This window comes from Panicum hallii, chromosome 9 (assembly GCF_002211085.1).
Source record: "Panicum hallii strain FIL2 chromosome 9, PHallii_v3.1, whole genome shotgun sequence".
NCBI classification, from domain to species: domain Eukaryota; kingdom Viridiplantae; phylum Streptophyta; class Magnoliopsida; order Poales; family Poaceae; genus Panicum; species Panicum hallii.
This window is the reverse complement of record NC_038050.1, coordinates 55,520,637-55,545,892: the sequence shown is the minus strand read 5'-3', so window position 1 is coordinate 55,545,892 and position 25,256 is coordinate 55,520,637. Positions and strand designations below refer to the sequence as shown.

The window sequence follows — 25,256 nt, the reverse complement described above, 5'->3', positions numbered from 1 at the left end:
CCTGATTTACCCTTTCGGTTTGACCATCCGTCTGTGGATGATATGCAGAGCTGAAATCTAACTTCATGCCCATGGCTTGATGCAAGCTTTTCCAGAACCTAGAGGTGAATTGGGTTCCTCTGTCTGAGACAATTCTGCTAGGCACTCCATGTAACTTTACTATGTTCTCCACATAAAGCTTTGCCAGCTTTTCTCCACCGTAATTAGTTCGTACGGGTATGAAATGAGCCGATTTAGTGAGTCGGTCCACTATTACCCATATGGAATCGTGTCCCTTCTGTGTTTTAGGTAGACCCACTACAAAGTCCATTCCTATCTCATCCCATTTCCACACCGGGATAGGCAAGGGTTGCAACAATCCCGCTGGTTTCTGATGTTCGGCTTTGATCCTTTGGCAAGTATCACAATGAGCCACGAATTGTGCAATGTCCGCCTTCATTCCATTCCACCAATATTTTTGCCTTATGTCCATATACATTTTGGTGGATCCTGGGTGGATGGAGTAGGCCGAGTTATGGGCTTCGTCCATGATTATCTGCCTGAAGTCTCCGTTCTGGGGTACACAAATCCTATCCTTGTACCATAACGTTCCCTTATCGTCTACTCTGAAACCTGGTGCTTTGTTTTCTCCAGTTTGTTTGCAAATCTTTACTAACTCTTGATCCGATCCTTGAGCCTCTCTGATCCTATCCTCTAGTGTTGATCGGACGTTCAGCACCTGGCTGGAACCTCGAGGCACAACGTGCACATTTAATCGTGCCATTTCCTCTCGTAGGTGGTCATCCTTGGGTCCATAGGATTTTCAGCTTAGGGCATCGGCTACTACGTTCGCTTTCCCGGGGTGATACTGAATTTCCAAATCGTAGTCCTTGACCAACTCCAACCATCTCCTTTGCCTTAGGTTTAAATCCGGTTGGGTGAATATATACTTCAAACTCTTGTGGTCGGTGTAAACCTCACACTTATTTCCAATCAGGTAGTGTCTCCAAATCTTAAGGGCATGCACAACGGCTGCCAATTCCAAGTCATGGGTCGGATAATTCCGCTCATGAGTCCTGAGTTGGCGGGAAGCATATGCAACGACTCTCCCGTCTTGCATCAGCACACACCCTAATCCTTGTCGGGATGCGTCACAATAAATGACAAAGTCCCGATGAATGTCCGGTAGGGTCAGCACTGGGGCGGTTGTCAACCTTTGCTTCAATTCTTGAAAACTTCTCTCACAGGATTCTGTCCAAGCGAACTTTTTCTCCTTCTTAAGAAGTTCCGTCATGGGTCGGGCTATCTTCGAGAATCCCTCAATAAATCTCCGATAGTATCCGGCTAATCCAAGAAAACTTCTGATCTCACTAACATTAGTCGGTCGCTGCCAGTTGGATACGGCTTCGACCTTCTCTGGGTCCACTGCTATACCTTCCGCGGTCAGAATGTGACCAAGAAAAGCTACTCTCTCCAGCCAGAATTCACACTTGCTAAATTTTGCATATAGTTTGTGTATCCTTAGTTTTTCCAACACTACCCGCAAATGTTGTTCATGTTCCTGAACACTCTTGGAATAGATAAGTATGTCGTCGATAAAGACTACGACAAACTTATCCAGTTCGTCCATGAATACCTTGTTCATGAGGTTCATAAAATAGGCAGGGACATTGGTTAGTCCGAAGGACATTACGGTGAACTCAAATTGCCCGTAGCGGGTGACAAAAGCTGTCTTAGGGATGTCACTTTCTCTAATCTTGAGCTGGAAGTACCCTGACCTTAGATCGATCTTGGAAAAGTACTTGGCTCCTTTTAGCTGATCGAACAGGTCATCAATCCTGGGGAGAGGGTACTTATTCTTAATGGTAACCTCGTTCAGTGCTCGGTAATCTACACACAACCTCATACTCCCATCTTTCTTCTTGACAAACAGTACTGGGGCTCCCCACGGTGACGAGCTTGGTATAATGAAGCCAATTTGTTGCAGCTCTTCTAGTTGCTTCTTTAATTCTGTTAACTCAGAGGCCGCCATCCTGTAGGGTCTCTTGGCTATAGGGGATGTTCCGGGGATAAGGTCTATGACGAACTCTATATCCCTGTCCGGCGGCATACCGGGAAGCTCTTCGGGGAATACATCTGGGTATTCGTTTACTACCGGGACTCCTTCTAAGGGCTTGGTTTCCACGCTAAACACCATTGGGTCGAACTTACTGTCCGGGTAGGGCAGATCACTTGGACTCCTTCGGGGTTTGTTAGGTGTACCACTTTGTCGGTACAGCCTATGAGACCATTGTGTCGGCTTAACCAGTCCATTCCAAGGATCACGTCTATTCCCCCAGACTTAAGTACTACCAATTCTGCTAGAAAGTCTACCCCACTTAAATTGATCCTTACCCGTGGACAACCCAACTGACAATTAATGTCGCCTCCAGGCGTCCGGGTTAATAGGGGTGTTTTTAGTAGCACTGTAGGTATTCTGTGTTTTTCCATAAAACTCGAGGATATGAACGAGTGCGACGCTCCAGAGTCGAATAGTACTGTTGCTAGAGTTGAGTTGACTAGGTACTTACCGAGCACTACGCCTTGAGCCTCCTGCGCGTCGATGTGATTGACGCGGGCTCGTCCAAATGATTGCTGCTTCATCTGCTGGCTGTTGTCGTTGTTGCGGATGGGCACTCGGTTGGCACCGGTCAGGGCTGGTCTGGGCCCATTCACCGTGTTGGAGAAGGCCGATGTTGCCGGCTTACTCTTAGCATAAGGGCAATTGGCGATGAAGTGCCCTGTATCACGGCAGTTGAAACAGGCCCTAACATTGTTGTTGTCGGAGGCAGCCAGGCTTGTGTTGCTCTGCGGGGCTCTCATGGTGTTCTGACTTTTAGGCTGTGCTTCAGGGGCCCGTGGTCCTGTCACCTGGGACTGAGTCCTATACTGCATTGGGGCCTGAGATCTTGGTGTAGTGTAGTTGAAGTTTCTCGGCTTTTGGAAGCGGTCCTGTTGTCGGGCCTTACTTTCCAGGAATTTGCGTTTATTATCCTTCCTCTCTTCGGCTTTGGCCCTTTCCGTGAGGATAGCTTTGTTCATCAGGGTGTTGAAGTCTGGATAGATCTGTGGAGTAAGTAAGGTCCGGAGCTCTGGGCTTAACCCCTTCTTGAACATGTCTTGCTTCTTATCGTCGTCGCTCACTTCTTCCGGTGCATATCGGGCCAATTCTATGAACCGGTGGGTGTACTCTTCCACCGTCATGCTTCCTTGTTGTAGTGCGCGGAATTCATCCGCCTTGCGCTTCATGGTGGCCGAAGGGATGTGGTAGCGGCGGAACTCCCTTACAAATTCTCCCCAGGTGATGGTAGAGGCATCCTCGGCTGCGGTACAATAGTTTTCCCACCAGGATAATGCTGTTCCGGTGAGCTGGTGGGCTGCTAAAAGAACTTTGTCCCGGTCCTGGCATTCGAATGGTTCGAGCTTCCTCTGAATCACTCGCAACTAGTCGTCTGCATCCAACGGGTTGCAGGACCCGGCAAAGGTGGGTGGCTTGGTTCTGAGAAAGGCCGTCAGCTTGTCGTTCATATTCTGCCCTCGTGGCTGCCGGTTAATGAGGGCATTCGCCAGTGTTTCCAGAATGAGGGTCTGGTTATGGATTATCTGCGCCAAGTCTCCGAGGGGTGGGGGTGGTGGTAGTTGCTCTCCTTCTTGACTTCCTCCTCGGGTCTGGCTTACTTCTTGTTCTCCTTGGGAAAGATCTTGTTCAACGGGCTGTGCTCCGGCACTAGCGGCTACGGGGTTCCGGCCACGGGAGGCCCTCGCGACGTTCCGGGGGGTCACCTGTTGATTGTTACGATTATGTGATGTTTAAGTTGTTTAATTCGTATATATAAGGCAGAGTCTACCTTCTGCCGGTACCCATATAAACAAGCAGCACACAACAAACCAGCACACAATCATCACAAACAACAAGCACAAACCCTTTTATTACTGCAAGGGGGGTACAACTTGGGGGTACGACTAGGTCTCGTGCTACTCGGCCAGGGTCTTGTCTTAAGAGTACGTCGTAAACAGAAAGGCTGGGGAAGGGCATCACTGGGACGGCGTCGGTCCCTCTACTTGCACGGTGTGCCTTCTTCCGGGGCGGGAAGGGGGAGAGGTCCTCGCTCGCCGTCTTCTGGGTTCCCATCGGTCAGGGGCTGCATTGCAGCATCCCCTTCGTCGGCGGCAGCAGAACTTTCAGGGTTCTCGGGTGGGGCTCGTGTGCTCCCAAAGAGCGATCCCCACCCTATGACGGGTGTCCCGAGTAAAACATGGTCTTCCCCGATTGCCGGGACCGGTGTTCCACTTTGGGTCCAATCTTGCATACGCCGGTCTCGGGCCTGCCTAAGGCTCTCTTGGGCGACTGCTTCGCTACTGACCGCGGCTGCGGTTCTTGCTTCGGCGTGGGCGGCTCGGATCTGCTGTAATCTCACTGCGAGCTCTGCTTGCTCGGCTCGATGGATCTGCTCCCTTAGAAGGTTGGCTTGCTCATCAAAGAGTTGGTCCAGAGCGGCCAGGTAAGTAGCCACTTGGTACAGGGGACCTTCTTCGTGGCGACGTCGTTCCAGGTTTCTCATGCGTGCTTCCCAGACGGGGGTTCTGATGGCCGGCGGGAAGAACTTCGCTGGCGTGGGGGCGAGGTGTTCTTCAAAAATCCGGCACAAATAACGGAGTGCTTTTCTGATGGCCAAGGGGTAGGTGTCCTGGTGTCTAAACCCTGTGGCAGTCACTCGCCATGGCTGGATGTCGGGGTAGCGGTTGCTCCTGGCGATGACCAGGATCACCCTGCAACGGAGGGTACCGTGGTGCTCGTACTCTCGGCTGTAGTACCTTGGGCGTTCTGTAACGCCAAGGCCTTTCAGGGTGTTGATCAAAAGGCCGGGAAAGCCAGGTGCTGCTTGGCAATCGCCCTGGGTCCATCCTTCCTCAGCCATCTGAAACAAGGGCAGAGTAAACAGTCTAGCACAGATGCAAAAGGGAGTAGATAATATTCATTATTGCAATGGGGTACATTTTTCATGGATACGGGGTTATTAGGGTCGGGTTCTAGCTTGAAGTGCTAATCCTATTATGGGGATTCTTCCTCGGTCCTGATGGAGCGCTTCTTTATTGGAAGGAACCGATCCTTCTCATTTTTCAGTCTGAGTACCCTTATCCCAATTTTCCATGGGTTCTTCTTCTTCTTCCTCTATCCATCCACCTATTCCGTTGCGGTTCTCGTATTCTCGCATCTGGGCTTGGAGGGCGGCTAAGGAATACTCGGCGCTTGCGGCTCTTGTCCGTTGTTCCTCCAGCTCCTGGGTTATCTTTTCAATCCCATGGATTAGCTGCTTCAGCTGTGCCGCCTGTTCGCGGTAGAGTGCATCCAAGCCAGTAAGGTAGATGGACAGGTGGGAGACCGTGTCTTCTAGGTCTTCTTCTTCTCGTCCAAGTCCCCTCATTCGGGCAATCCAAGTGCGTCCTCTTCCCTCAGCGGGTGGGAAAAATCCCATAGGAGTCCGCTGAAGGTGGTGCCTGTAGAGCACACGTAGCCGTCGCAGGGCTTTACGAGCGGCCTTTCGATAGGTGTCGGGGAAGCGGAAGCCAGCGGTGGAGATGAACCAAGGGTCCACATCAGGGTAGCGGGTGCTTCTCTCCACAAAAACCATCATGTCGCACCGAAGGGTGCCTCCGGCGATGTACTCACGGTAGGCATACTCTGGTGGTTCCATAATCCCAACGCGTTCCAGGCTGAGCAATAGTAACTTGGGAAGGCCGGGCTCTGCGTGGCAGATTCCGTTAACCCATCCATTGCCAGCCATCTGGAACAAGGCAAAGACCAGTGGTGAGTGTTTGTGCAGAAAATTTCTAAATCGGGACAAGTTCCAGGGCCTGAAAAGGGGTCTCGCTCCTAGGGTCACGTCCTACGGCCAGCCTACGGCTCTGATACCACCTGAAGCGTCCCCCCATCTGGGAAGACTTAAAAATGTTACTTTATGAGTCCCAGGAGGCTGATAACACTTTTATTACATCAGATGGTACATCACCGTACAATTCTTCGCGGTAATGGGCAGTGAAGCGCCACTATCGCGAGGATTACAACTAAAATCCATACTACTATACTAATTACGAAAAGGGGATCATCAGAGTCTTGCGCCATGCGGAGCTCCAACGGTGACCTCACCCACAGGCAAGACTGGGTGCAGGACGGAACCCTACTCGTCGTCTTCGGGGATGTAGTCGGGATCTTCCACTGTAAAAGTAAGAATGGGGTGAGTACGAACGTACTCAGCAAGTCCAATCACACCGCGGAGGGGGTTATAACAGAATTAAATGCACAGGATAATCCAAGGATAAGGTTATGGTTCATTTGTGGAAAACTCGACTTTATGCAAAGGTTCGTTTAAAACATTTTAAAAACAAGTCGTTAAGCATCAAGGAGCACATGGTGTTGATCCACACAGGATCCAGTTTAAAACTACTACCGGACTCCCCGTCCGTCGTAGCACACGGCACAGCGGCCGGACATTTCCCAAACAACCCACACCAGTCCAACCATTCCCAGAGAGAAACACTAGTTATGTGACCACACCGTAACTTGCCCAATACCGTGGGCACGGCTATTCGAATAGATTTTAACTCTGCAGAGGTGTGCAACTTTACCCACAGGTGGGGTACCACAGCACGAACACCTTAGTGCCGGTGCAAATCCCATCGTAGCCCTTACCCATCTTAGCTAGACCTGGCTAGCCACCACGGGATCTATCAAGGGGTCATTCGACCTATAACCGAGGTTTAACCGGGGCATAAGTCACACAGAGCTTATCCCGTCCCCTTGATCACCCGTTGCTCCCAGCTCTCCTGATGGCTATCAGACTAACTAGTGGGGTTAGGCTAAGCCGTTGCCCATACAACGGTCAAGTGGTTTGCACGACAGGAAGCTAGGTGAGATGACACATCAACTCGGTCCTTAGGGGTGACAAGATGGATATCTCCCTTCCTCGCTCAACCACACAGGTACGAGCACACCAACGGCAAATCACACAGAAATGCCATCCATCCCGTCTGACTCATCTTTCAAAACCACATTTTATCCCTTCCCACACGCACACATTTCTTTATAAAACTAGGTGGTCAAGGTATGGTTATCACAAACAAGGGTGGCTATCCTACAATGTTTCCAGCAAGCAAAACCATGCAATTTTATAAAACAGGCCGCTGGGTTGTGTTTATAAAAACTAGGACAAAAATATGCATCAAAGGGCGGAATTGAACTTGCCATCGTCAAACCCTTGCGGGAGGTCCTGATCGAAGCACTGTCCCTCGGGTTCGGGGTCGCAAAACTGGTCCTCGGTTGCTTGGTCGCAGTCAGGGACTTCTTCTTTCACTCCGTGTCCTATGACGCAAACAAACAGGCATACAATCAAGCGAGAGAACTAAAAGCTTTTATCGTTGAGCTTGAATCGGAAATAACTTAGTTACGGAGGTAGGGGTAAAATTTTCGGGTGGTTTCTCAATGGCGTGGCTAGGACTATACTAGAAAGGGCGTGGTAAAGTTTCGGGTCGATCGGAGGTCGTTTCGCACATAAAATGACGAGTCAAAGATGGTTTCAGGGATTAAACGGGGGTCCAGGGGCTTGTTCGTAATTATCCGGAAGGAGTAAGGATCTATTTGCGAATCCTAGAAATACTCAGGGCACGCTAAAGGGTGTCGGTTTTGTTTAGGTTTATGTAATGGAGGGTTTATTTTTGAAATAACGGAAAGAACGGGGTCCCGTTTGCAAAAGAGAGTAAGTAAGGGGGTTTCTTTGGGGTAATACAGGGAAAGGGGAGGGGGCTTTGGGCAAAAAGCCCCTTTCTTCCTCCTTCCTCCCGCACGAAACAGAGGAGGGGTGGGGGGTGCCGGCGGCGCGGCTCGGGGCGTGGTGCGCACAGCCAGCCGGCGTGCGCGGTGAGCGACGGGCGTCGCGGCGGGCGGCGCGGCACGTGGTGCACGCGCGGGCGTTCGCGTGGGCACAGGCGGCCGGGCACGGGGGCGTGTGCGCGCGCGAGGGGAGGAGGGGGGCCGTGGCTTGGGGCCAAGCAGGATGGGGGGCGGCGCGGGCTGAGCGGCGCCCGGGAGCAGGGGAGAGGAGAAGGGGGAGAAAGAAGGAGGGAAAAGAAGAAAGGAAGGAAGAAAGAAAAGAAAGAGAGGGAAAAAGGGAAAAAGAAAAGAAATAGGAGGGAGAGAGAAAAGGGAGGGGCGCGTCGGCGCCGATCGCGGCAGCGACCGCGGTCGGTCGGCCACGCGCGTGCGTCGCCCGCGCGCTGCGCGAGAAGAACAGCATCGCGCCGGCGCTGATTGCGGAAAACGGTCGCGCGTGAGCGATGCGGGATGGGACGGCGGTCAGGCTCGCGTCGGCCGTCAGTGTGGCGGTGAAACGGAGGGAATCAGGGTTTTACGACGAATAAATTTTCGGTCAGGACACCTTAACGCGTAGTTTAAATTTGAAATTTTCAGGGCGTCACACACGTCATGGGGGGAGTATGATTGGAGGAGGAGTGATGTGAATGTCGGTGCCTTATACTCAAGTGGGGGAGGAAAGAAGCATGGCAGGTTCAGCATGTTGAATGGCGTTATTGATACAAGGGGTGCTTTGAGTGAGGCAAGGTCTTCTTAGTCCACTCAGAGTGCTCGGGGCTACGAAAGGAAAAGTCGACTGTAGGAGGAGATAAGACAGCATAAAGAGGCGATGCAGAGGCAAGAGGAGTGGGCAAAGCAACAACACGAGTACATGCAAGATTTTTTCACTCAGCAACGATAGTTTCAGATATTATGCAAGTTTGATATTTTTCAAGTCATTGTGCACTTTTCATTGCTATAAGATACTTGATTTATTATCGGTTTCTAGGAAATGTTAGCGGCTATCCATGCATCACAATTTAATTTGCCACCTCTTCCTTCATCTCCTCCACCACCGCCGGCTTTTGTACCATACATGCATCTACCATCTCCACAAGTGGTAATTTTTTCGTAAAACTAGCAATGCTCAAATTTTCTTATATATATGTACTATATACATTTAACTTTGTCTATAATCAGGGTTCGGAGCTCAGGGTTCGATTCCTCAAAAGAGGCAGCAAAACCAATACTAAGTTTCGACCTTGCCGATTGACTAGCTTAGGGAGCGCCATAAGAACCTACCCGCAATCAGCCCCCGGGGATAACAGAATTAACCAATTTTTATCGATACATTCCCCGGCAAGGGCTGGTACAAGACGACTAGAGCATTATCGGACAAGAAGGCACAGACTGTGGAATCTCTTCCTTGCTAGGAGGAAGAATCCACTGGGCGGATCCCAAGGGGGTCCGTCCTGCGATAGTGACCGACGCGACGCTATACTGGAAAGGGCCCCTTCGGGGGTGCTATTTGTATAGGAAGTGTACCGAAAAAATTGTCGAATTTTTTTGGATGTCATTTCATGATTTCTAAAATCATGAAATAGCTCAGTTCGGGGGAATTTAAAAGGTTCCCACCGAACCCCCCTCCAAAACAAGTGGAATGGTTGATCAACTGGCTATTAGGATCTTCGGTGTTGATCAACCTACTACTTGACGGAAGAATGGAATTACTACCGCCCGCCCCCGGGCTGCTCCCGACCCACCCCCAAACCCCCTCAAGGGGGCTTAGGTCTTTAAACCACCTTTGCCTTTAGGGTCACCCCTCCTACCTCCCCTCTAGGGGAGTTTTTTTGGGATTATTAGGTAGTTATTTCATTCGGGGTTATAGCTCTGCTGCCATGAAAGGCAGAGTAAAAAGAACTGAACACTTCCCTATACCTTTCCTGGCAGCAGAGCAGAGGGAGCCGAGCCCTCGCCTAGGAGGGGGTATAATTCTTTGCATTCCCCTTGTCAAAGGGTAATGAAACGGATCATAGAACTCTAGTATTCTACTAGAGATTCTATGTACTTGGTATTTAGAGAGGCATCCCTCATTCGGAGGGATGGAGAGAAGCCTACACTATCATTCTGGAGAGAGGCATCATTTCTAGCAGCCCGTCCACGCCACCATCGACAACGCAGAACATTTCTGAAGGTGATGGTGACAGCGGATATAATATTACCCCTCGTTGATTTGTGCTTTTGCGTTTGGTTGACATATATATGTCATTTAGACCATAGATTTCATGACTGCACTTATTGGATGTATTTCATAATTATGTGATGATGTATTTCATGATTATGTTTATGGATGGCTATTTTTATGTTAATTAACTCATATTTGTAATTCTGAAAAACTACTATGTAGCAGCTGTTTTTTTAGCAGGCGTCCAGTATTTTCGTTGGCTAGGTGGCCGACGAAAATACTGGAGCGTATCTAGTATTTTCGTCAGCTAGGGAAGCTGACGAAACTAACTACTATTATTTTCGCCGATCTTTGAGACCGACGAAACAAACTGTATCTTTTTTGTCGGCTGCGCTGGCCAATAAAAATATGGTGTGTATTTTCGTCGGCTTCGTTGGTCGACGAAAAGAGATGTATTTGCGTTCATTTTCGTCGATTTTATTCCGTCGACCTATTATATATTTTTTACGGTTTTCTAGCTATTTTTGATGGTTTCTGGCCGACGAAATTAAACTATTTTCCTGTAGTGACATTTCTCGTTAAGGGGGAAAAAAGAACCGAGTACAAAAACGACTTTATTTTCCAATCCAAGCACCACACCGTCACAAAACAGAACTTTAAGTAAGAACCATACCTGTATCACCTCTTTTTCTTCAGTAAGAATTCTAACATGTTGATCACGTTGCATAGAAAGTAGGCACACATGTTCCTGATGTTGACAGGTCGAAACCAACTTGCTGTTACGAAATGGAATGTAGCTGCAGTTCATATTGACCATACATAGTTGCAGTAAAAATGTCTTCCAAGGAGCAGGCTCCCAAGTCAGAACTGTTACTATGGTAAACGATGGATTCACAGAATCATACACTCACACTCCCAGACTCACTAACGCAAGAGATGGGCACAACTGCCTGCTGGACCCGAGTGATTGTGTTTGCTGAGTCCATCAGACGGAGGAAGCGGAGCAGGATCCCTACCTTCCAGAAGATTTGGCGGCGGCCTGGATGGAGGCGCCGGAGCACGCGACGTCGTCCGCCACGGGGAGGGTCGGTGTGGACTCCCGCCGGCCACCTCTGACGGACTGCCGGACTGGCGCCGCCGCCGCTCTGCCGGCGTGCGTTTCTCTTTCTGGGCTGGGCTTGTGTGTGTGTGCTATTGCTGGGCCAGAACAAACTGCAGGCGGTGGAGCCCACTAAAGCCCAGCGTCCAACCCTGCTGTCTGGGCCTCATATTGGCCGTGCGACGGACCCGCTGCTGCCGCCGCTTGCTTTTCTTTCCCCTCCCTCCCACACGAGTTTTGGTTGATTCCGCTTCTGGACTTCCGCCTCCTGCTTTGTGGCGGTGGCGGTGGCGAGCGGGAGCGGCGGCTCGACTCGGGAGAAGCCACGCCGTCGCCGTAGTCGGAGTTCGAGACGACAGCGGAGAAGGTAGGGTTTGGGTTCCCGATCGAATCCCTCGTTCCCCTTTTGGTTTTCCCCCCAAGTAGAGCTAGTGGTGGATGAAACGCGAATGCGTGCGGGTGTTGCGCTCCACTCCGTTTTGATTCTCGTTCATCTGCGAGGCTTGCTGTCTTGTTGTGTGTGCGCGCGAGCGGGCGGGGCGCACGCGTGGGTGGTTGCGCTTGCTCATGTGCGTGAGGCTGCGCGCTCGCTGTGGTGCGTCCGTGCGTGTACTTGTGCTTCAGCGCGCGGCTGTGTGCGCGGGCGTGTGCTTGTGCGCCCTTGTGCCTGGCCTTTTTCATTTCCTGCTCGATCCTCGGAATGTGATGTTCTAAGGGTTCGCCATACGGTTTGGCTGCAATTATTTTTTTCTACATCGTAGATAGATGCAATGTCCCATGGTGTTAGCGGCATCTCCCTTGCAGTTTCTGAAGAATATTTTACAGAAATTTCCTACTTATGTTCATTTTATACCACAGCAAGTGGATGATGCAATTGCTGGACTCAGAGTCTGTTGTTTAGGTTGTTGATCATACAGTGTTCCCCACTATAGGGCTCTTGTACATGGGATACAAGCAACACAAATTGCAAAGCAATGGCCACCCAGGAAGAAGCTGTAGTCCCTGAATCATCATCGTCTAGTGATCCACCTATCACTATTGGGCTGGCCGTGAGTAGCTCCAAGTCCAGCAAGTACGCAGTGAAATGGGCTCTGAAAAATTTCAGTGCCAGAGAGAGGACAAGATTCATGCTCATTCATGTCCGGCAAAAGGTCACACTTGTCCCGACCCCGAGTAAGTAGCCATTCTTCAATTCAAATATGCACATTCTCTTGCAGTTGCAAAGCTTGTTGGCACTACAATTTTGCTTGGTTTTATGTAGTGGGCAACTATATTCCTGTTGATCAAGTGAGGGATGACATTGCCAGTGCATACGAAAAGGAAGTCGAATGTGAGGCCCAAAATATGCTCCTTATGTACAAGAACATGTGCAATGGAAAGGTCCGAAGCTTCTATTCAAGACAGCATTTTTTGTTCTTTATGAAATTCATTCTCAAGTGCACACTCAAACTGAGCAAAAATAATGAAATAAATAAAATAACTAGAATGTGCAAGAATAATCAGGCTTACCATTTGAATTAATTAACTGTGTCCAGTATAGTCTTTTCAAGCATATCAGATAAATTTATCAAAACAGGAAAGAGCTTCAGCCAGCAATAGTTCTACAAATTTTCGAACAACCTGCTTTACGTATGTGATGCCTTGGTTTTCAGGTTGAAGCAGAAATATTGGTTGTCAAGGGTGATGATGTGGCAGAAACTATTTCAGGTGTTGTCTCAGCTTGCCAAATCCACAAGCTTGTTGTTGGTGTCTCTTCTCAGGGCAACTTTATGAGGTACTCAAAACCTGCCCCGTACTAATTAATTATGAACTGGAGATGAAAACGGTGCTAATTTGGTGAAATGGCTTAGGAAATCCAAGGGCACTAGGACATCCTCTCGAATATGCAAGAGTGTTCCAAGCTTTTGTATGGTGTATGCTGTTTCAAAAGGTGGCTTGTCCATGGTTTATTCTCCTGGATCGGAAGGTAACAACAGTTATGAGATATTCCAGGTCAATGAGAGTTCTAACAGCGAGCTTTATTCAGATGATAAGTCATCAGTGTCAGGTAAAGTATCTGGAAATTTCCATTGTGTTGCCAGGATAACATGATAAATAGACTCCAACTTGATTTCTTTGCTCTATTTTACCTACCAGAGTAGTTGTGTGGACCCTCCTTGTACTCATGAAGCTGATATAGAAAAGCGTGTTTGCTACATTTGTACTCGTGAAGTTTGGAGCACCTAATTTCCTTTTTTATGATCTGAATGGTGTATTATTGGCCCTTTGGATACCAATGAGAAAGGAATGGAGATCATTTGGTTCAGCACAAACCAGCCCAAGAAATTTATCCTTTTCATCCCATGCAGATATTACACCTTCCAGAATTTCCGGATCCAGCTTGCCAGGGGGAAATCTGGATAGTTCCTCCTCTGCAGAACATAATCGGCCACGCTCTTTACAAGAATATCTCACTGGAAGCACTTTAGCAGCTATTGTTGATAAAGATCAAAGTGGCAGTCCTCGTGGTGCTGATCAAATAACTGAATCTAGTAACTTGCGGATCTCAGAGAAAAGTCCAACTGTGAGCAGAGCACTACAGGAATTGATGCGCTCAGAGGACAAGGTTAGTCATGCAGTTTTCTTCAAATTTCTCTTCATTTTACTGCATTATGAGGTTGAATTATCATACATGAGAGTCCATGTCAGACCTCTATATCTCCTCCAGTTAGTTGTCTGTCTAAAGCAGATCCACAGTCACATATTGCAACATGTGCGCTACTTACCCTTTCTTCTTGCTTTCAAATTGACCTCTGTAATGTCTTGTAATTTGAAAAATATGGCACCATGTTGCATCACTTACCTGATTTATTAATACTTAACTAGGCAAGCACTCTTTGTGCTGGTCATATTTCTGCACCAACTAATTTGCCTGTCTCGGACAAAGCTGCATCCGTAAAGAGTGCGCTGCAAGAATTGATGCTTTCAGAGGACAAGGTTAGTTGCATAATCATCTTCACACTGCACCTTTTAGTGAACTACTGATACATGGGGTTGAATGTACATGAGAATCGGTTTCAGATCTATGTTGTCTGTACTAAAGGTTCTGTGAAATCACATTTTGGCAACATTTGTACAGTATTTACTTTTTTTCATAAAGTTTTTGTCTTCTCAAATGTTTGCAGTTTCATTTAATTCAACAGATTTAACACTTGAATGACTTCATTTTTCTAATCTATTCAAATTTCTTAACTAGGCAAACACTCCTTGTGCTAGTGATCAAATATCTGGATCTAGTAACTTGCCGATCACAGACAAAGCTACAACCGTAAGCAACGCACTGCAGGAATTGATGCTTTCAGAGGACAAGGTTGGTCATGCAATATTCTTCACAATCCTTTATGCATCAAATACATTTCAAACCTTTTTGTAATTAGTTATCTGAAGTTGGCAATGACATGACCGATCCCTGTAGAGTACCCTTTTTTGGCTCTAAAAATTCACTCTTCGTTTCTTGCAGTTCGGGAAAAAAATACACTCGGTTAAATCATTTAGCTGACTTATTTAAACTTCTTGACTAGGCAAGGTCATGTTTTGCTAATATATTTCCGAGCTTCCATAATTCATTTTTTCCTAACATAGGACAATGTCAATTTTGAGCGTGAAAAGCTCAAGATTAAACTAGGACATATGAGAGGAGTGTGCAAACTCGTTGAGGATGAGTCCACCAGCGCTTCTCAGCAAGTAAGTTTAGAGGTAGTGTTCTTTAATACTAGCAGCTAATTACTTTCCAAATTCACATCATCTTACATATCTTCAACATATGTTAGATGATTGACTTAATTGAAAAACGTGCTCAAGAGGAAGCTCGGCTGGTGGAGGTCCACTCCAGGATCAACACTGCCATTGAGGCAGCACGGAAAGAGAGGGAGCAGCGGTATGCTGCAGAGGCGCAAGCTAGGCATGTGAGGGACCTTGCAAATGAAGAAGCTCTGAAAAAGCAGCATGTGCAGCTTACGGCGTCAAGGGAGGCTGATGATATGCAAAAGCTGGAGAAACTTCTTGAATTGGGAGGCAAGCCATACATATTGTTTACATGGGAAGAGATGGAATCTGCTACATCATCTTTTTCAGAGGCACTTAAGATTGGGTCGGGAGCTAACGGGACAGTGTACAAGGGTAAAATCCACCAAACAACTGTGGCCATAAAACTACTCAAATCTGACGACAGCCGTGTTACCAAACATTTCAAACAGGAGGTATTTCCTGCATCATTACAAAGTTCAATTAAGTGCCAAGATCATAATTGTATCATCGATTAAATGTCTGTACTAGCAGTACAAATTAAAGCTAAGGTATGCAAATATGCCCCTATGCTAGAACCCAACATGCTACTATGCTAGGTAGTTGTGCTGTATTGAAATCTACAATCAAGTCCATGAATATACAAAACTACATGCCTTGTCTTATTATCTCATGTAGTCATGTTGGTACATGAAATTCTTATGGGATGCACTCTCTTCTGCAGCTTGAGGTTTTGAGTAAGACCCGTCATCGCCATTTGTTGCTGCTGCTAGGTGCCTGTCTGGACAGAGCCTGCTTGGTGTACGAGTACATGGAGAATGGCAGCCTTGAGGATCGGTTACAGTGCAAAGGAGGCACATCCCCACTCCCATGGTACTACCGTTTCCGTATTGCCTGGGAAATAGCATTGGCACTTATCTACCTACACAGCTCGAGACCAAAGCCAATTATCCACCGTGACCTCAAGCCTGCAAATATACTCCTTGACAGCAATTTCACTAGCAAAATTGGCGATGCTGGCATTGCGACATTACTTCCTTTAAGTGAGGCCTCATCAACACATACAATTCGCAAACACACAGATCTAGTTGGTACACTGTTTTACATGGACCCAGAGTATCAAAGGTCAGGTCAAGTTTCGGCAAAATCTGATGTATATGCCTTGGGCATGGTATTCTTGCAACTGCTGACTGCAAAGTCACCAATGGGGCTAGCAGACATTGTTGAGCGAGCAGTGGAACAGCGTCGCCTTGTTGACATCCTGGACCAGCGTGCAGGAAAATGGCCTGTAAAAGCAGCATACGAGCTTGCTCAGCTTGGGCTAAGCTGTTTGGAAATGCGAGGCAAGAATCGACCTGACCTGAAGTCTAATGTTCTTGTAGTTTTAGAGCGGCTGAACAAGATTGCCAGCACCGCACGTGACTCAGTACGGCCAGTCCCAACTGCACCACCAAGCCATTTTATCTGCCCTATACTCAAGGTATTTGTTGCATCGCGTCCTTTCTATCATACCTAATTGCATCAAGGCTAAGTTTAGGCATTTAGTTTGTTATCTTCATGAAAGGCAGCTGAACCATTTTAAAATTTTAAGAATATTAAGGTGTCCTGTTGAAAATGGTTCAGCTGCCTTTCATGAAGATACCTAATTGCATTGGAGCTAAGCTGATGTATTTTATAATTTAAAGAATTTTATGGTGTACCTGATGCAAAATTAAACTACAGTGAGACTTACAGCCAATCCGATATTAAGTTACTCATAGTTTGCTGTCTCCATTATTTTACCTGAAAGATGCGACGTGAAGCTTTGTATATTTTTCTTTTTTTGCTCTGCAGAGGGTAATGCAGGATCCATGCATTGCGTCTGATGGGTACTCTTACGAGCGGGTTGCGATTGAGATGTGGCTGCATGAGAATGATGTGTCGCCATTGACAAAGACACAGCTTCCTGACAAGAACTTGGTGCCCAATCATGCTCTGCTATGCGCAATTAATAGTTGGAAGGGAGAAGCAGGAACTGGTGGGATCACTGGCTGAACTTAACTACCCATGGATACTGCGCTAGAAGCTAATGCTGTACAGGTTCGTCTTGGTAACCTCCATATACTGTAGTTACAGTGGCGTTGTGGGTTCTCTGAACTACCCATGGATACTGCACTAGAAGCTAATGCTGTCCAGGTGTCTTGGTAACCTCCATATACTATAGTCACAGTGGTGTTGTGGGTTCTCTGAACTACCCATGGATACTGCCCTAGAAGCTAATGCTGTACAGGTTTGTCTTGGTACCCTCCATATACTATAGTCACAGTGGTGTTGTGGGTTCTCTGAACTACCCATGGATACTGCACTAGAAGCTAATGCTGTACAGGTTTGTCTTGGTAACCTCCATATACTGTAGTCACAGTGGTGACGTGGGTACTCTGTAAGTAGCAGTTTTGCAGCATCTCATAGATGATACCTAGGATAAACTTTGAAGGTTACCTTTTGTTCAGACCAAATTATAGTTCTGAATCTGCCGAGTATCACATGGATTCTTTACAGGATTTTATTAGCGGGAACTCTAGTAATGGTATATTCCAATTTCTCAAGTGTTGGCTTATATATCTCTGAAAGGTAGTGAAATTTTCCCTCAATATTGCCTCGTGTGTTTCTTCTGTAATGGTTGAGATTAGTGATCCGCCTCCCAGCTTTGTCTGGCTCTGCGTCTGCCTGTCTGCTGCCTGGTACCTGGAAGATGCACCCAGTTTTATACTGGATTAATGCTTCAATTTCCCCCCGAAATTATGGGAAATATTATTGTTAATTTTGAGATTATATTCAGCAGTTAGTTCAGAAATGATAAAGTAACATGCATATGTGTGATCTGTGAAGGGCGTGTTTCTCTATATACAATTTCTGCACCAAAAGGTGGCCGGAGAGAGTGGCCACATCACGGGCAATTCCCGACGTTGGATCGGCCGGATGGATGGCCCAGATCGTGAGTGTCCTGATTATTTTGCAAAAAACCTGTGGACTTCAGAGAAATCAACCTGCGGTTGGGCCTCCTCTCTTAGGTAATTTTGCAGAGAAACCCACAACTTTTCTTGGAATCAACCTGCAGTCCAATCTTCCCAGTTTGGAAAATTTGCAAAGAAAACCCTAAGTTCTTATCAAATCAACCCACCGTATTGTCCCTCAGAAATTTCTTCAGAAAAAAACTCTCAGATTTTAATTAAATCAAACCACAAAACATTCCATCCCTTACTTCTACACGAGCACCACTATACGTATAATTTGAACACCAAAACGTGTTGAAGTCAAAAATTGTTCAATATAGAATTTGATAAAAATTCAAAACTTCAACTTTATCATAGAGCAAATTTTAGAATTCAAAACGCTTTCACAACTCATTTGTACAAATGCTTGCGTGCGATCCGTCATACCTACCATATGGACATCAAACGGCTTCAAATTAAAAAATGTTCAATACAAAAATTGCTCATAGATTCAAAATCTACATCTTTATTATACAGTACGATTTCAAATTCAAAACGCTTTTACAATTCATCCGCATAAATATTTACGTAGGATCCATTCTACCTACAATTCGGACACCAAAACGTCTTCACGTCAATAAGTTTTGAATACAAAATTGCTCAAAATTTCAAAACTTAAAGGTTCGCTACAAAACAAACTTTTAAAATAAATGATAACCAAAACACTAATATAACAAAAAATGATAGTTCCATTTCCATACTAAAAATAATAGTAGCGTCACGATAATAGAGAGTCCAAAATATATACCAAGTACAACAACGTGCTGCAGACCATGATACCTACACATACAATAATTACTACTCTTTACATGACCTAAATCAACTACAATCCGACGACACCAAATACGGGCCCTACGCGGTTCGGGAAAATTTGCAAAGAAAACCTTGAGTTTTCATAAAATCAACTCGCCGTCCTGGTCCTCTCTCAGGATTTCTTAAGGAAAACCCTCGGATTTTAATTAAATCAAACCACAATCTATTCCATCCGTTACTTCTACACGAGCAACATTATCATAAAATTTGAACACCAAAAGGCGTTGAAATCAAAAGTTGTTCAATACAAAATTTGATCAAAAATTCAAAAACTACAACTTCATTATAGAGGAAATTTTAAAATTCAAAACATTTTCGTAATTCGTTTGCACAAATGTCCCCTTCTATTTGCTGAAAATCAAACCACAGTCCAATGAATTATTCTTGAAAAAAGAACCTCCATATCTTACACAACTAACCCGCCACGCTCTGAGATCCTATTCTTTAACAGAAAAACGTACAAACCCTATAAGAATATGTCATTTTCTAATACTGACACTACTTACATGAATAATTACCACAACAACATAAAATCCTATTTTGCTAAAAATATGATATCGTTCCACCGTTTTTCTATGGCTTCTCATGCTACCTCCACAATAACGCACTATATTTTAATATAGCCCCTACTTTTTTAAAGAAAATACCATCACGTCAATTAATTGCCAAATCTCATGATTGGAAGTTCAACTCTCCTCATTTCGCAATTACATCAAGCTTCCGGCTAATTATACTCCGCCCACCCCAATAAATATTTTACCACTCCTTTCACCACAACAAATATAGGAAAAAAATATCATAGTTCCATTGTGATACCCAAAATAATATATTACTTAAAAAATAGCATCACGATAATAGATTGGCCTAAATATATACCAAGTATAACAACGGGCTTTAGACAATAACAACTATGCGAAAATAACGAAACGATGGATTTATCTTACCTGTATTGATTAAAAAAAATTTACATTTAGCTACGTACAATAATTACTATATATAAAAACTAAAATTTGTATCAACTACAGTCCTGTACGCCACGGAATACTAGCCCAGTGCGGCGTGCGCCTTTCTAGTTTATTTGACTGATGGATCCTGATCGGGTATGGCCGTATGGGGTGGTCATCTCATCAGAATGTAGGGCCAGTTTCATTGTTGGGCCTGTTGGTGCCATTCTTTACAGCCCAACGATGCCTGGTCCGCCGATAGCTCGGACCTCACATTGCAGTTGTGTTGTTCATGTGGCGGCAGCGTGCTAGCGTCCGGTGGTACCACACAATCTGATAATCTATGCATAAGTGCATGAATAAAATACTAGCAGTAGCAAGAGATCTTCAAATCCCAGAGTCATTAGTTAACTGCATATTGTATTAGCCGCAGCATGCATGACTGCGAAATGGCGCCACGAGGCGGGTGGGATAAGCTTCCACGTTTAGCAAGACGACGCCACGGCCTTAATTTTTCTTCCGTCCTTGTGGCTTTGAACTCAAGCCAGGTGATGACCCGGATATATTTAGACAGCCATGCTCATACGTATACTCCAATAATTGGTCGCCTCGCCTCAAAGTTGACCACAAATAGTAACGGGAGCGATACACTCCCGTGGCTATGATCATGTCCATACCTTTTTTAAAAAAAAAATTATTTTTTTTGGCGAAGTGAGCAGTGCATATACACTGGAGTATTGCTAGTATCCTACCTGGCCTTTGACCAAGTGGGATTAGTGCCAATCTTGTTAGTAGGAGCAGCATGCAGTAGCTGAAAGGGAGAGTTCTTCAATCAAGGGAACATGGCCCCCTGATTGCCGCCTGGAATCATTCCTTCTTGCAGTTTCTAGTAGCAGTCACCACTCACCAACTAGCTCATCGATCAATTTAATCCACGCCCAGACCCCAAGTCTCCAGCCGGAAGATCCTGCTGGTGTTGGGGAAGACGCGTATGTACCCCCCCACGAGTTAATTGTTGGCGCAACGGCGTTTTCTGTCCGTCTCTTTCAAGCCGTATCTTAATTCGATCGAACACGGACAGCTGAACAGGAAGTGTCATGATTCCCCTTCATGTGGTGTGGCATATGCGAGTACCACTCTGAAATCTGAATGAAGTAAGTATCTGCACGGCCAAAAGAAGATGACTGAGAGGAAAGGAGAGAAACAATGCCAAATCTGCACGGGCGAGCATATTTTGACGGAAGGTTTAATCTAAAATTGCGAAATTATTTTTTGAGAATAAGACTACGATTTTCTAGATTTATTTCAGGATTTAATCGGTGTTATTCTTTTAGTGGTAGACAACATGCTCGTCGACAGTGAGACGCCTGTGGTAACTTCATCGATCGCGAGGATTTGCTGGCTCAGTCTCTCGAAGGTGCTCCTAGGGACTGGGTTGCGTGCGTGTATTCATTTGATGAGTGTGCGCGTGTGTTTGTGAGCGTCTGCGTCTGTACTGTGTTTCGTAAAAAGAATAAGAAATTATTTATTATAGTATTATTAGTATTATGAAAATCCAAGAGGGTTTGGATGATTTGCTACTGATTGTCCCCCAGTTGTACGATGATTGCCTAATCCCGTCCATTTGTATGTGCAATCGTTCAGTCGGCCGGCGCCCAAACATTAGTTTAGTGGAGAGTGGGGTTCGAGTCAGAGTGGAGCAGCCAAGGGAGACGGGGGACAGGTGGGGCAGCTTGCACTCACCGACGGGGGCACGCTTGGAACTCAATCATGACCACCATACGCCTTGCCGGGTTCGTGTCACTGTCGCAACACCACCACCCACTGCACAGTGCATCTTCCTCTCTCCTCCCCCTCCCCACACACAAAAAAAAGCCCTGGTAAGTACTCCACAGTTTTCTACGTGCCCAAAGAAAAAATGACCTGGTAAGTACTCCACATTACTAACTCCACAGTTTTCTACGTGCGGACTCCTAAATTATTGCAAGAGCCAAGAGGTTCCTGCCCCTCTCTGTTCTCGTGCCCTTCTCAAGACGAATCACTGTAGCTAGCACTGGATCCTCTGACCATTGACAGCAGACTCCGAATTAAACTGATGCATGCATGCATGATTGCTCAACTAAAGCCTTGAGCTCACTGCACGGCCGCCATGCACGTACTCCGAGACGCGCGTTATGGGTGTGCGTACGTGGTGATCGCTTCCCATGAAAACACATTTAACTACAAGATACGTACGTACGTGCCTCGACGACGACGACGACCCTAGCTAGCATCCCCTGCGATGGGGCGATGCGTACGCTGGTGGCAACGTCGCCCAACGGTGCGTCGTGGCCAAAATGATCTAACCAACCGTCGCGTCACGTCACACCAGGTGTAACAGATCGACATCGAGAGACACAGCAAGCAGTCGCAGTTGTACGTGCGATGTACTACTACCCGATCCTGCATCGAACGAACCGGACGCCGCAACGTGTCCGAGGTAGATGGGACGACGCCGTCGCAGCCAGCCAGCCAGCCAGCTCGCTGGCCGGATGTCCAGCTCACACGAGACCGATCGATACGACCGTTCGATCCATCCAGCAGCGCGCGAATAATTGAGGCGCTCGTACGCGTCAGCAACCAGCGCAGGTGGGGGAGCGACGAGCAAGCATGGGTGCGCGCGGCTCGTCCGGTCGTCCCAGCAGCCAGTGCGCGGGCGCGCACGTGCACGTGCGTGGGGGCACCAGTGGCTGTCGCCGGCCGCGCCCCCGCGTTCTCGCCGGGGCGGCCACGTCGCCGCGGCCCCAGCTGACCGGTCGACCCAGCTGGGCCGCTCCAGCCTCCGGCCGTGGCCGTCTGATGATACGATGGATCTCCCATCTCGCCGCGTGACCTCGCGGCCAAGCAAGCAGTAGTAAAAGTCAGCGCGCGAGAAGCTTGACTTGGCTTGGCATGCCGCGATTCAAACGATGATGGCTGACCGATTGGGTTCGTCGACCGACCATAACCCGATCGTATTCGTGCATGGCTGCGCGCGCGGATGGTGCATGCAGCACGCGTACGTGGCGCGGCGAGGCGCTGCATGCAGGCAGGGGCGCCCCACGTCCGCGCGCGACGTGGCTGGTAACGCATATATATGCAGCGTACCTAGAACGGGTTTGATCCGTATGGGCTTCTTTATTCTCCTCTGCCTGCGATGATGATCCCGAGGCGATGGCCGGCCGGTTGAAAGGAATTGGTCGTCGTAGTCTAAATGGAGGAGAGTGAATTAGGCTAATTTAAATTTTTAATCTATAATTTAAACTAGCTAGTATAAAATATAAACTAAAATATATAATCTAGATGTGCAATTAGATTTAACTAGTATGAAAATTTTATCCTAAAGAGTTTTATAAACTATAACCCATTCTAATAGCCAACTCTAGTAAGATACTATATTAGGAATGTAAAGACACATAAGATTACAATAAAAAATACGGAAATTTAAAAGAAAGAACGAGGAGAAGCAAACTCTCGACATAAAGATTTATCTTGTGATATTGGTAGGCACAAGACCACCCCTAGTCTATATTGTTGAAGCACTCACTAAGAGTATTGCTTTCCGGTCACTGAGTTGCTCGCGGAACTCTTCTTGACTCGCCACTAAGGCCCACGCCAAATCTCTGGTCACCTCGATGCCGTCTCCACTAAGGAGTTTCTTCACAAAGGAAGGGGGTCTCCACATCTCCCATATAAAGCCGTCGTCGCCACTACACACCAAGCTGGAGGGTCGATGACTTGCTGATGAGCCACGAAGACTCCAAGGAGCTGGCACACCGAGATACAAGTTTGAAGTTCACTCAAGAAGCAGCACAAGATCACAACACCTTGCTCTCACACTTTCTCTAGAGATAGCCTAGCATTACACCTCACAAAGCTTGTACTAAACCTAATGATTTGATCAATGAGCTCTTTGGTTAGCTTGGAGAACTTCTTCATAGTTTCTGTAGCTTCTCACGAACTCTAGCAGCCTCAAATGACCCCGGGCGAGGCCTTATATAGGCTAGAGATCCACTCCCAACCGTTACATACTTTTTCCTTAAAAAGCATAAAGCGTCGGTTTAACTGGTCGCCACCATCAGTTTAACCGGTCACACTGACCCTGCATGCTAGTGGTTGAGCTTCAACGTTCACTTCTACTGATGTCGTTGCACCGATGCAATGCATCAACGCACAATCAGTTCAACCAGTGCTGAAGATCTTATTCCTCGAACGTTTCTACAGGCTTCTGTATCTTGGAAAATCTCTCGAGTATATGAAGTAACAATGCACCGACGTCTTTTTTTTAGCGTCGGTTCAACCGTGCTGAAGTTGGTTTTGACCCGAACCTTCTGATGCTACGGGGTAGATAGTTATGGCAGTTTCTTTTGCACCGACAAAATGTGTGACACCCGTCGATTTAACCGGTGCAGTAGACTTTTCTTCACTTGATCTTCATTTCAATAGTCCAATGCACCGCTCAGTTATAAATTCATACATTCGGTTCAACCGACGCGTATATTCATGCTGAGACTTGTCCAAATTATCGCTACAATCATTTGGACCCCTCAAATTGTTAGTCCCATTGGACATCTTAAATAGCGAATTGGACAATCTTTATATATAGATTGAACTCCATCCATGGGATCTAAAAATCCTGCAAACTTGATCTTTACAAAATTTGTTAGTCCAATTGACTATGTTATCACACAATCGCCAAAATTACAATTATAATCTAATGCTATCATATTCCTTACACCGATCACGCTACATGACGTCTACGCTGCCGACCGCCGCGGATGGGTACGTACGTACTACTGGTCGTAGTCCTACTCCTAGTCTCCTAGTATGTACGTAGTGCAAGTAGCAGAGATTAGAGATACACGACGTCTACGTTGCCGACTGCCGCGGATGGGTACTGTGGCAGAACCAACCTGAATTACACCGACTCAAGTGCGCTGATCTTTACTCGGACGGCAGTAAGGACTCAACCGCACTTCAAACGGTGTAACCCCGTGGTCTGTCGGGTAAAGTCCCGATAAAACCACCTAACTCAGGATCAAAACAAGGTACCTCGCACGAAGGTGAGTCCAGAGATACAATCACCTATAATTTTTACATCACAGGCATAATATTACATTAGTATTCAAACATACTTAGTAGCAAGACCTAACTATTACGAATTTATACAAAACTTATTCAAAGTTAAAGTATTTGCAGCGGAACATAAAAGCACGCCACTACCAGACATCGCGGAATGGATATTGAGCTAAGCCCAAGCTCAACATCACTCGGAGGAATCTGTGTTGGCCGGGGATGGATCCCATTCCACGAACCAACCATCAGAAAGGGCATAGGGTCAGGGTAAAGGCAGAGTAGAGTCCTCAGGGGGAATACCTGAAAACAAAGTCACATTGCAAGGCTGAGTATGCTAATACTCAGCAAGACTTATCCGTTTCATGGTATACTTAGCCATGTAGCTAGACTATGAAGGCTTGTAATGGTTCTGGGGATAATTTCAGCTGAAAAGCAACAAAGA

The 25,256-nt window shown here is 46.7% G+C and overlaps 1 protein-coding gene across 4 annotated transcripts; it reads left to right on the top strand.

Annotated features, from left to right (window-relative positions):
- The first annotated feature begins 11,378 nt into the window (after nucleotides 1-11,378).
- LOC112878226 (U-box domain-containing protein 35-like) lies at nucleotides 11,379-17,561 on the top strand. 4 transcript variants are annotated; one of them, XM_025942659.1, is made up of 12 exons: nucleotides 11,379-11,515; nucleotides 12,050-12,321; nucleotides 12,410-12,528; nucleotides 12,801-12,922; nucleotides 12,999-13,195; nucleotides 13,497-13,753; nucleotides 14,014-14,124; nucleotides 14,384-14,497; nucleotides 14,770-14,871; nucleotides 14,958-15,386; nucleotides 15,656-16,411; nucleotides 16,765-17,561. In XM_025942659.1, exons 2-12 carry the CDS (start codon nucleotides 12,123-12,125, stop codon nucleotides 16,963-16,965), a joined length of 2,607 nt encoding a protein of 868 aa, XP_025798444.1. In that variant the 5' UTR covers nucleotides 11,379-11,515; nucleotides 12,050-12,122; the 3' UTR covers nucleotides 16,966-17,561. The 4 variants fall into 4 exon arrangements, with proteins under 4 accessions (XP_025798444.1, XP_025798441.1, XP_025798445.1 ...); XM_025942656.1 differs by having other exon boundaries at nucleotides 12,081-12,321; nucleotides 16,765-17,184; XM_025942660.1 differs by having other exon boundaries at nucleotides 14,797-14,871; nucleotides 16,765-17,184.
- Nucleotides 17,562-25,256: the final 7,695 nt, after the last annotated feature.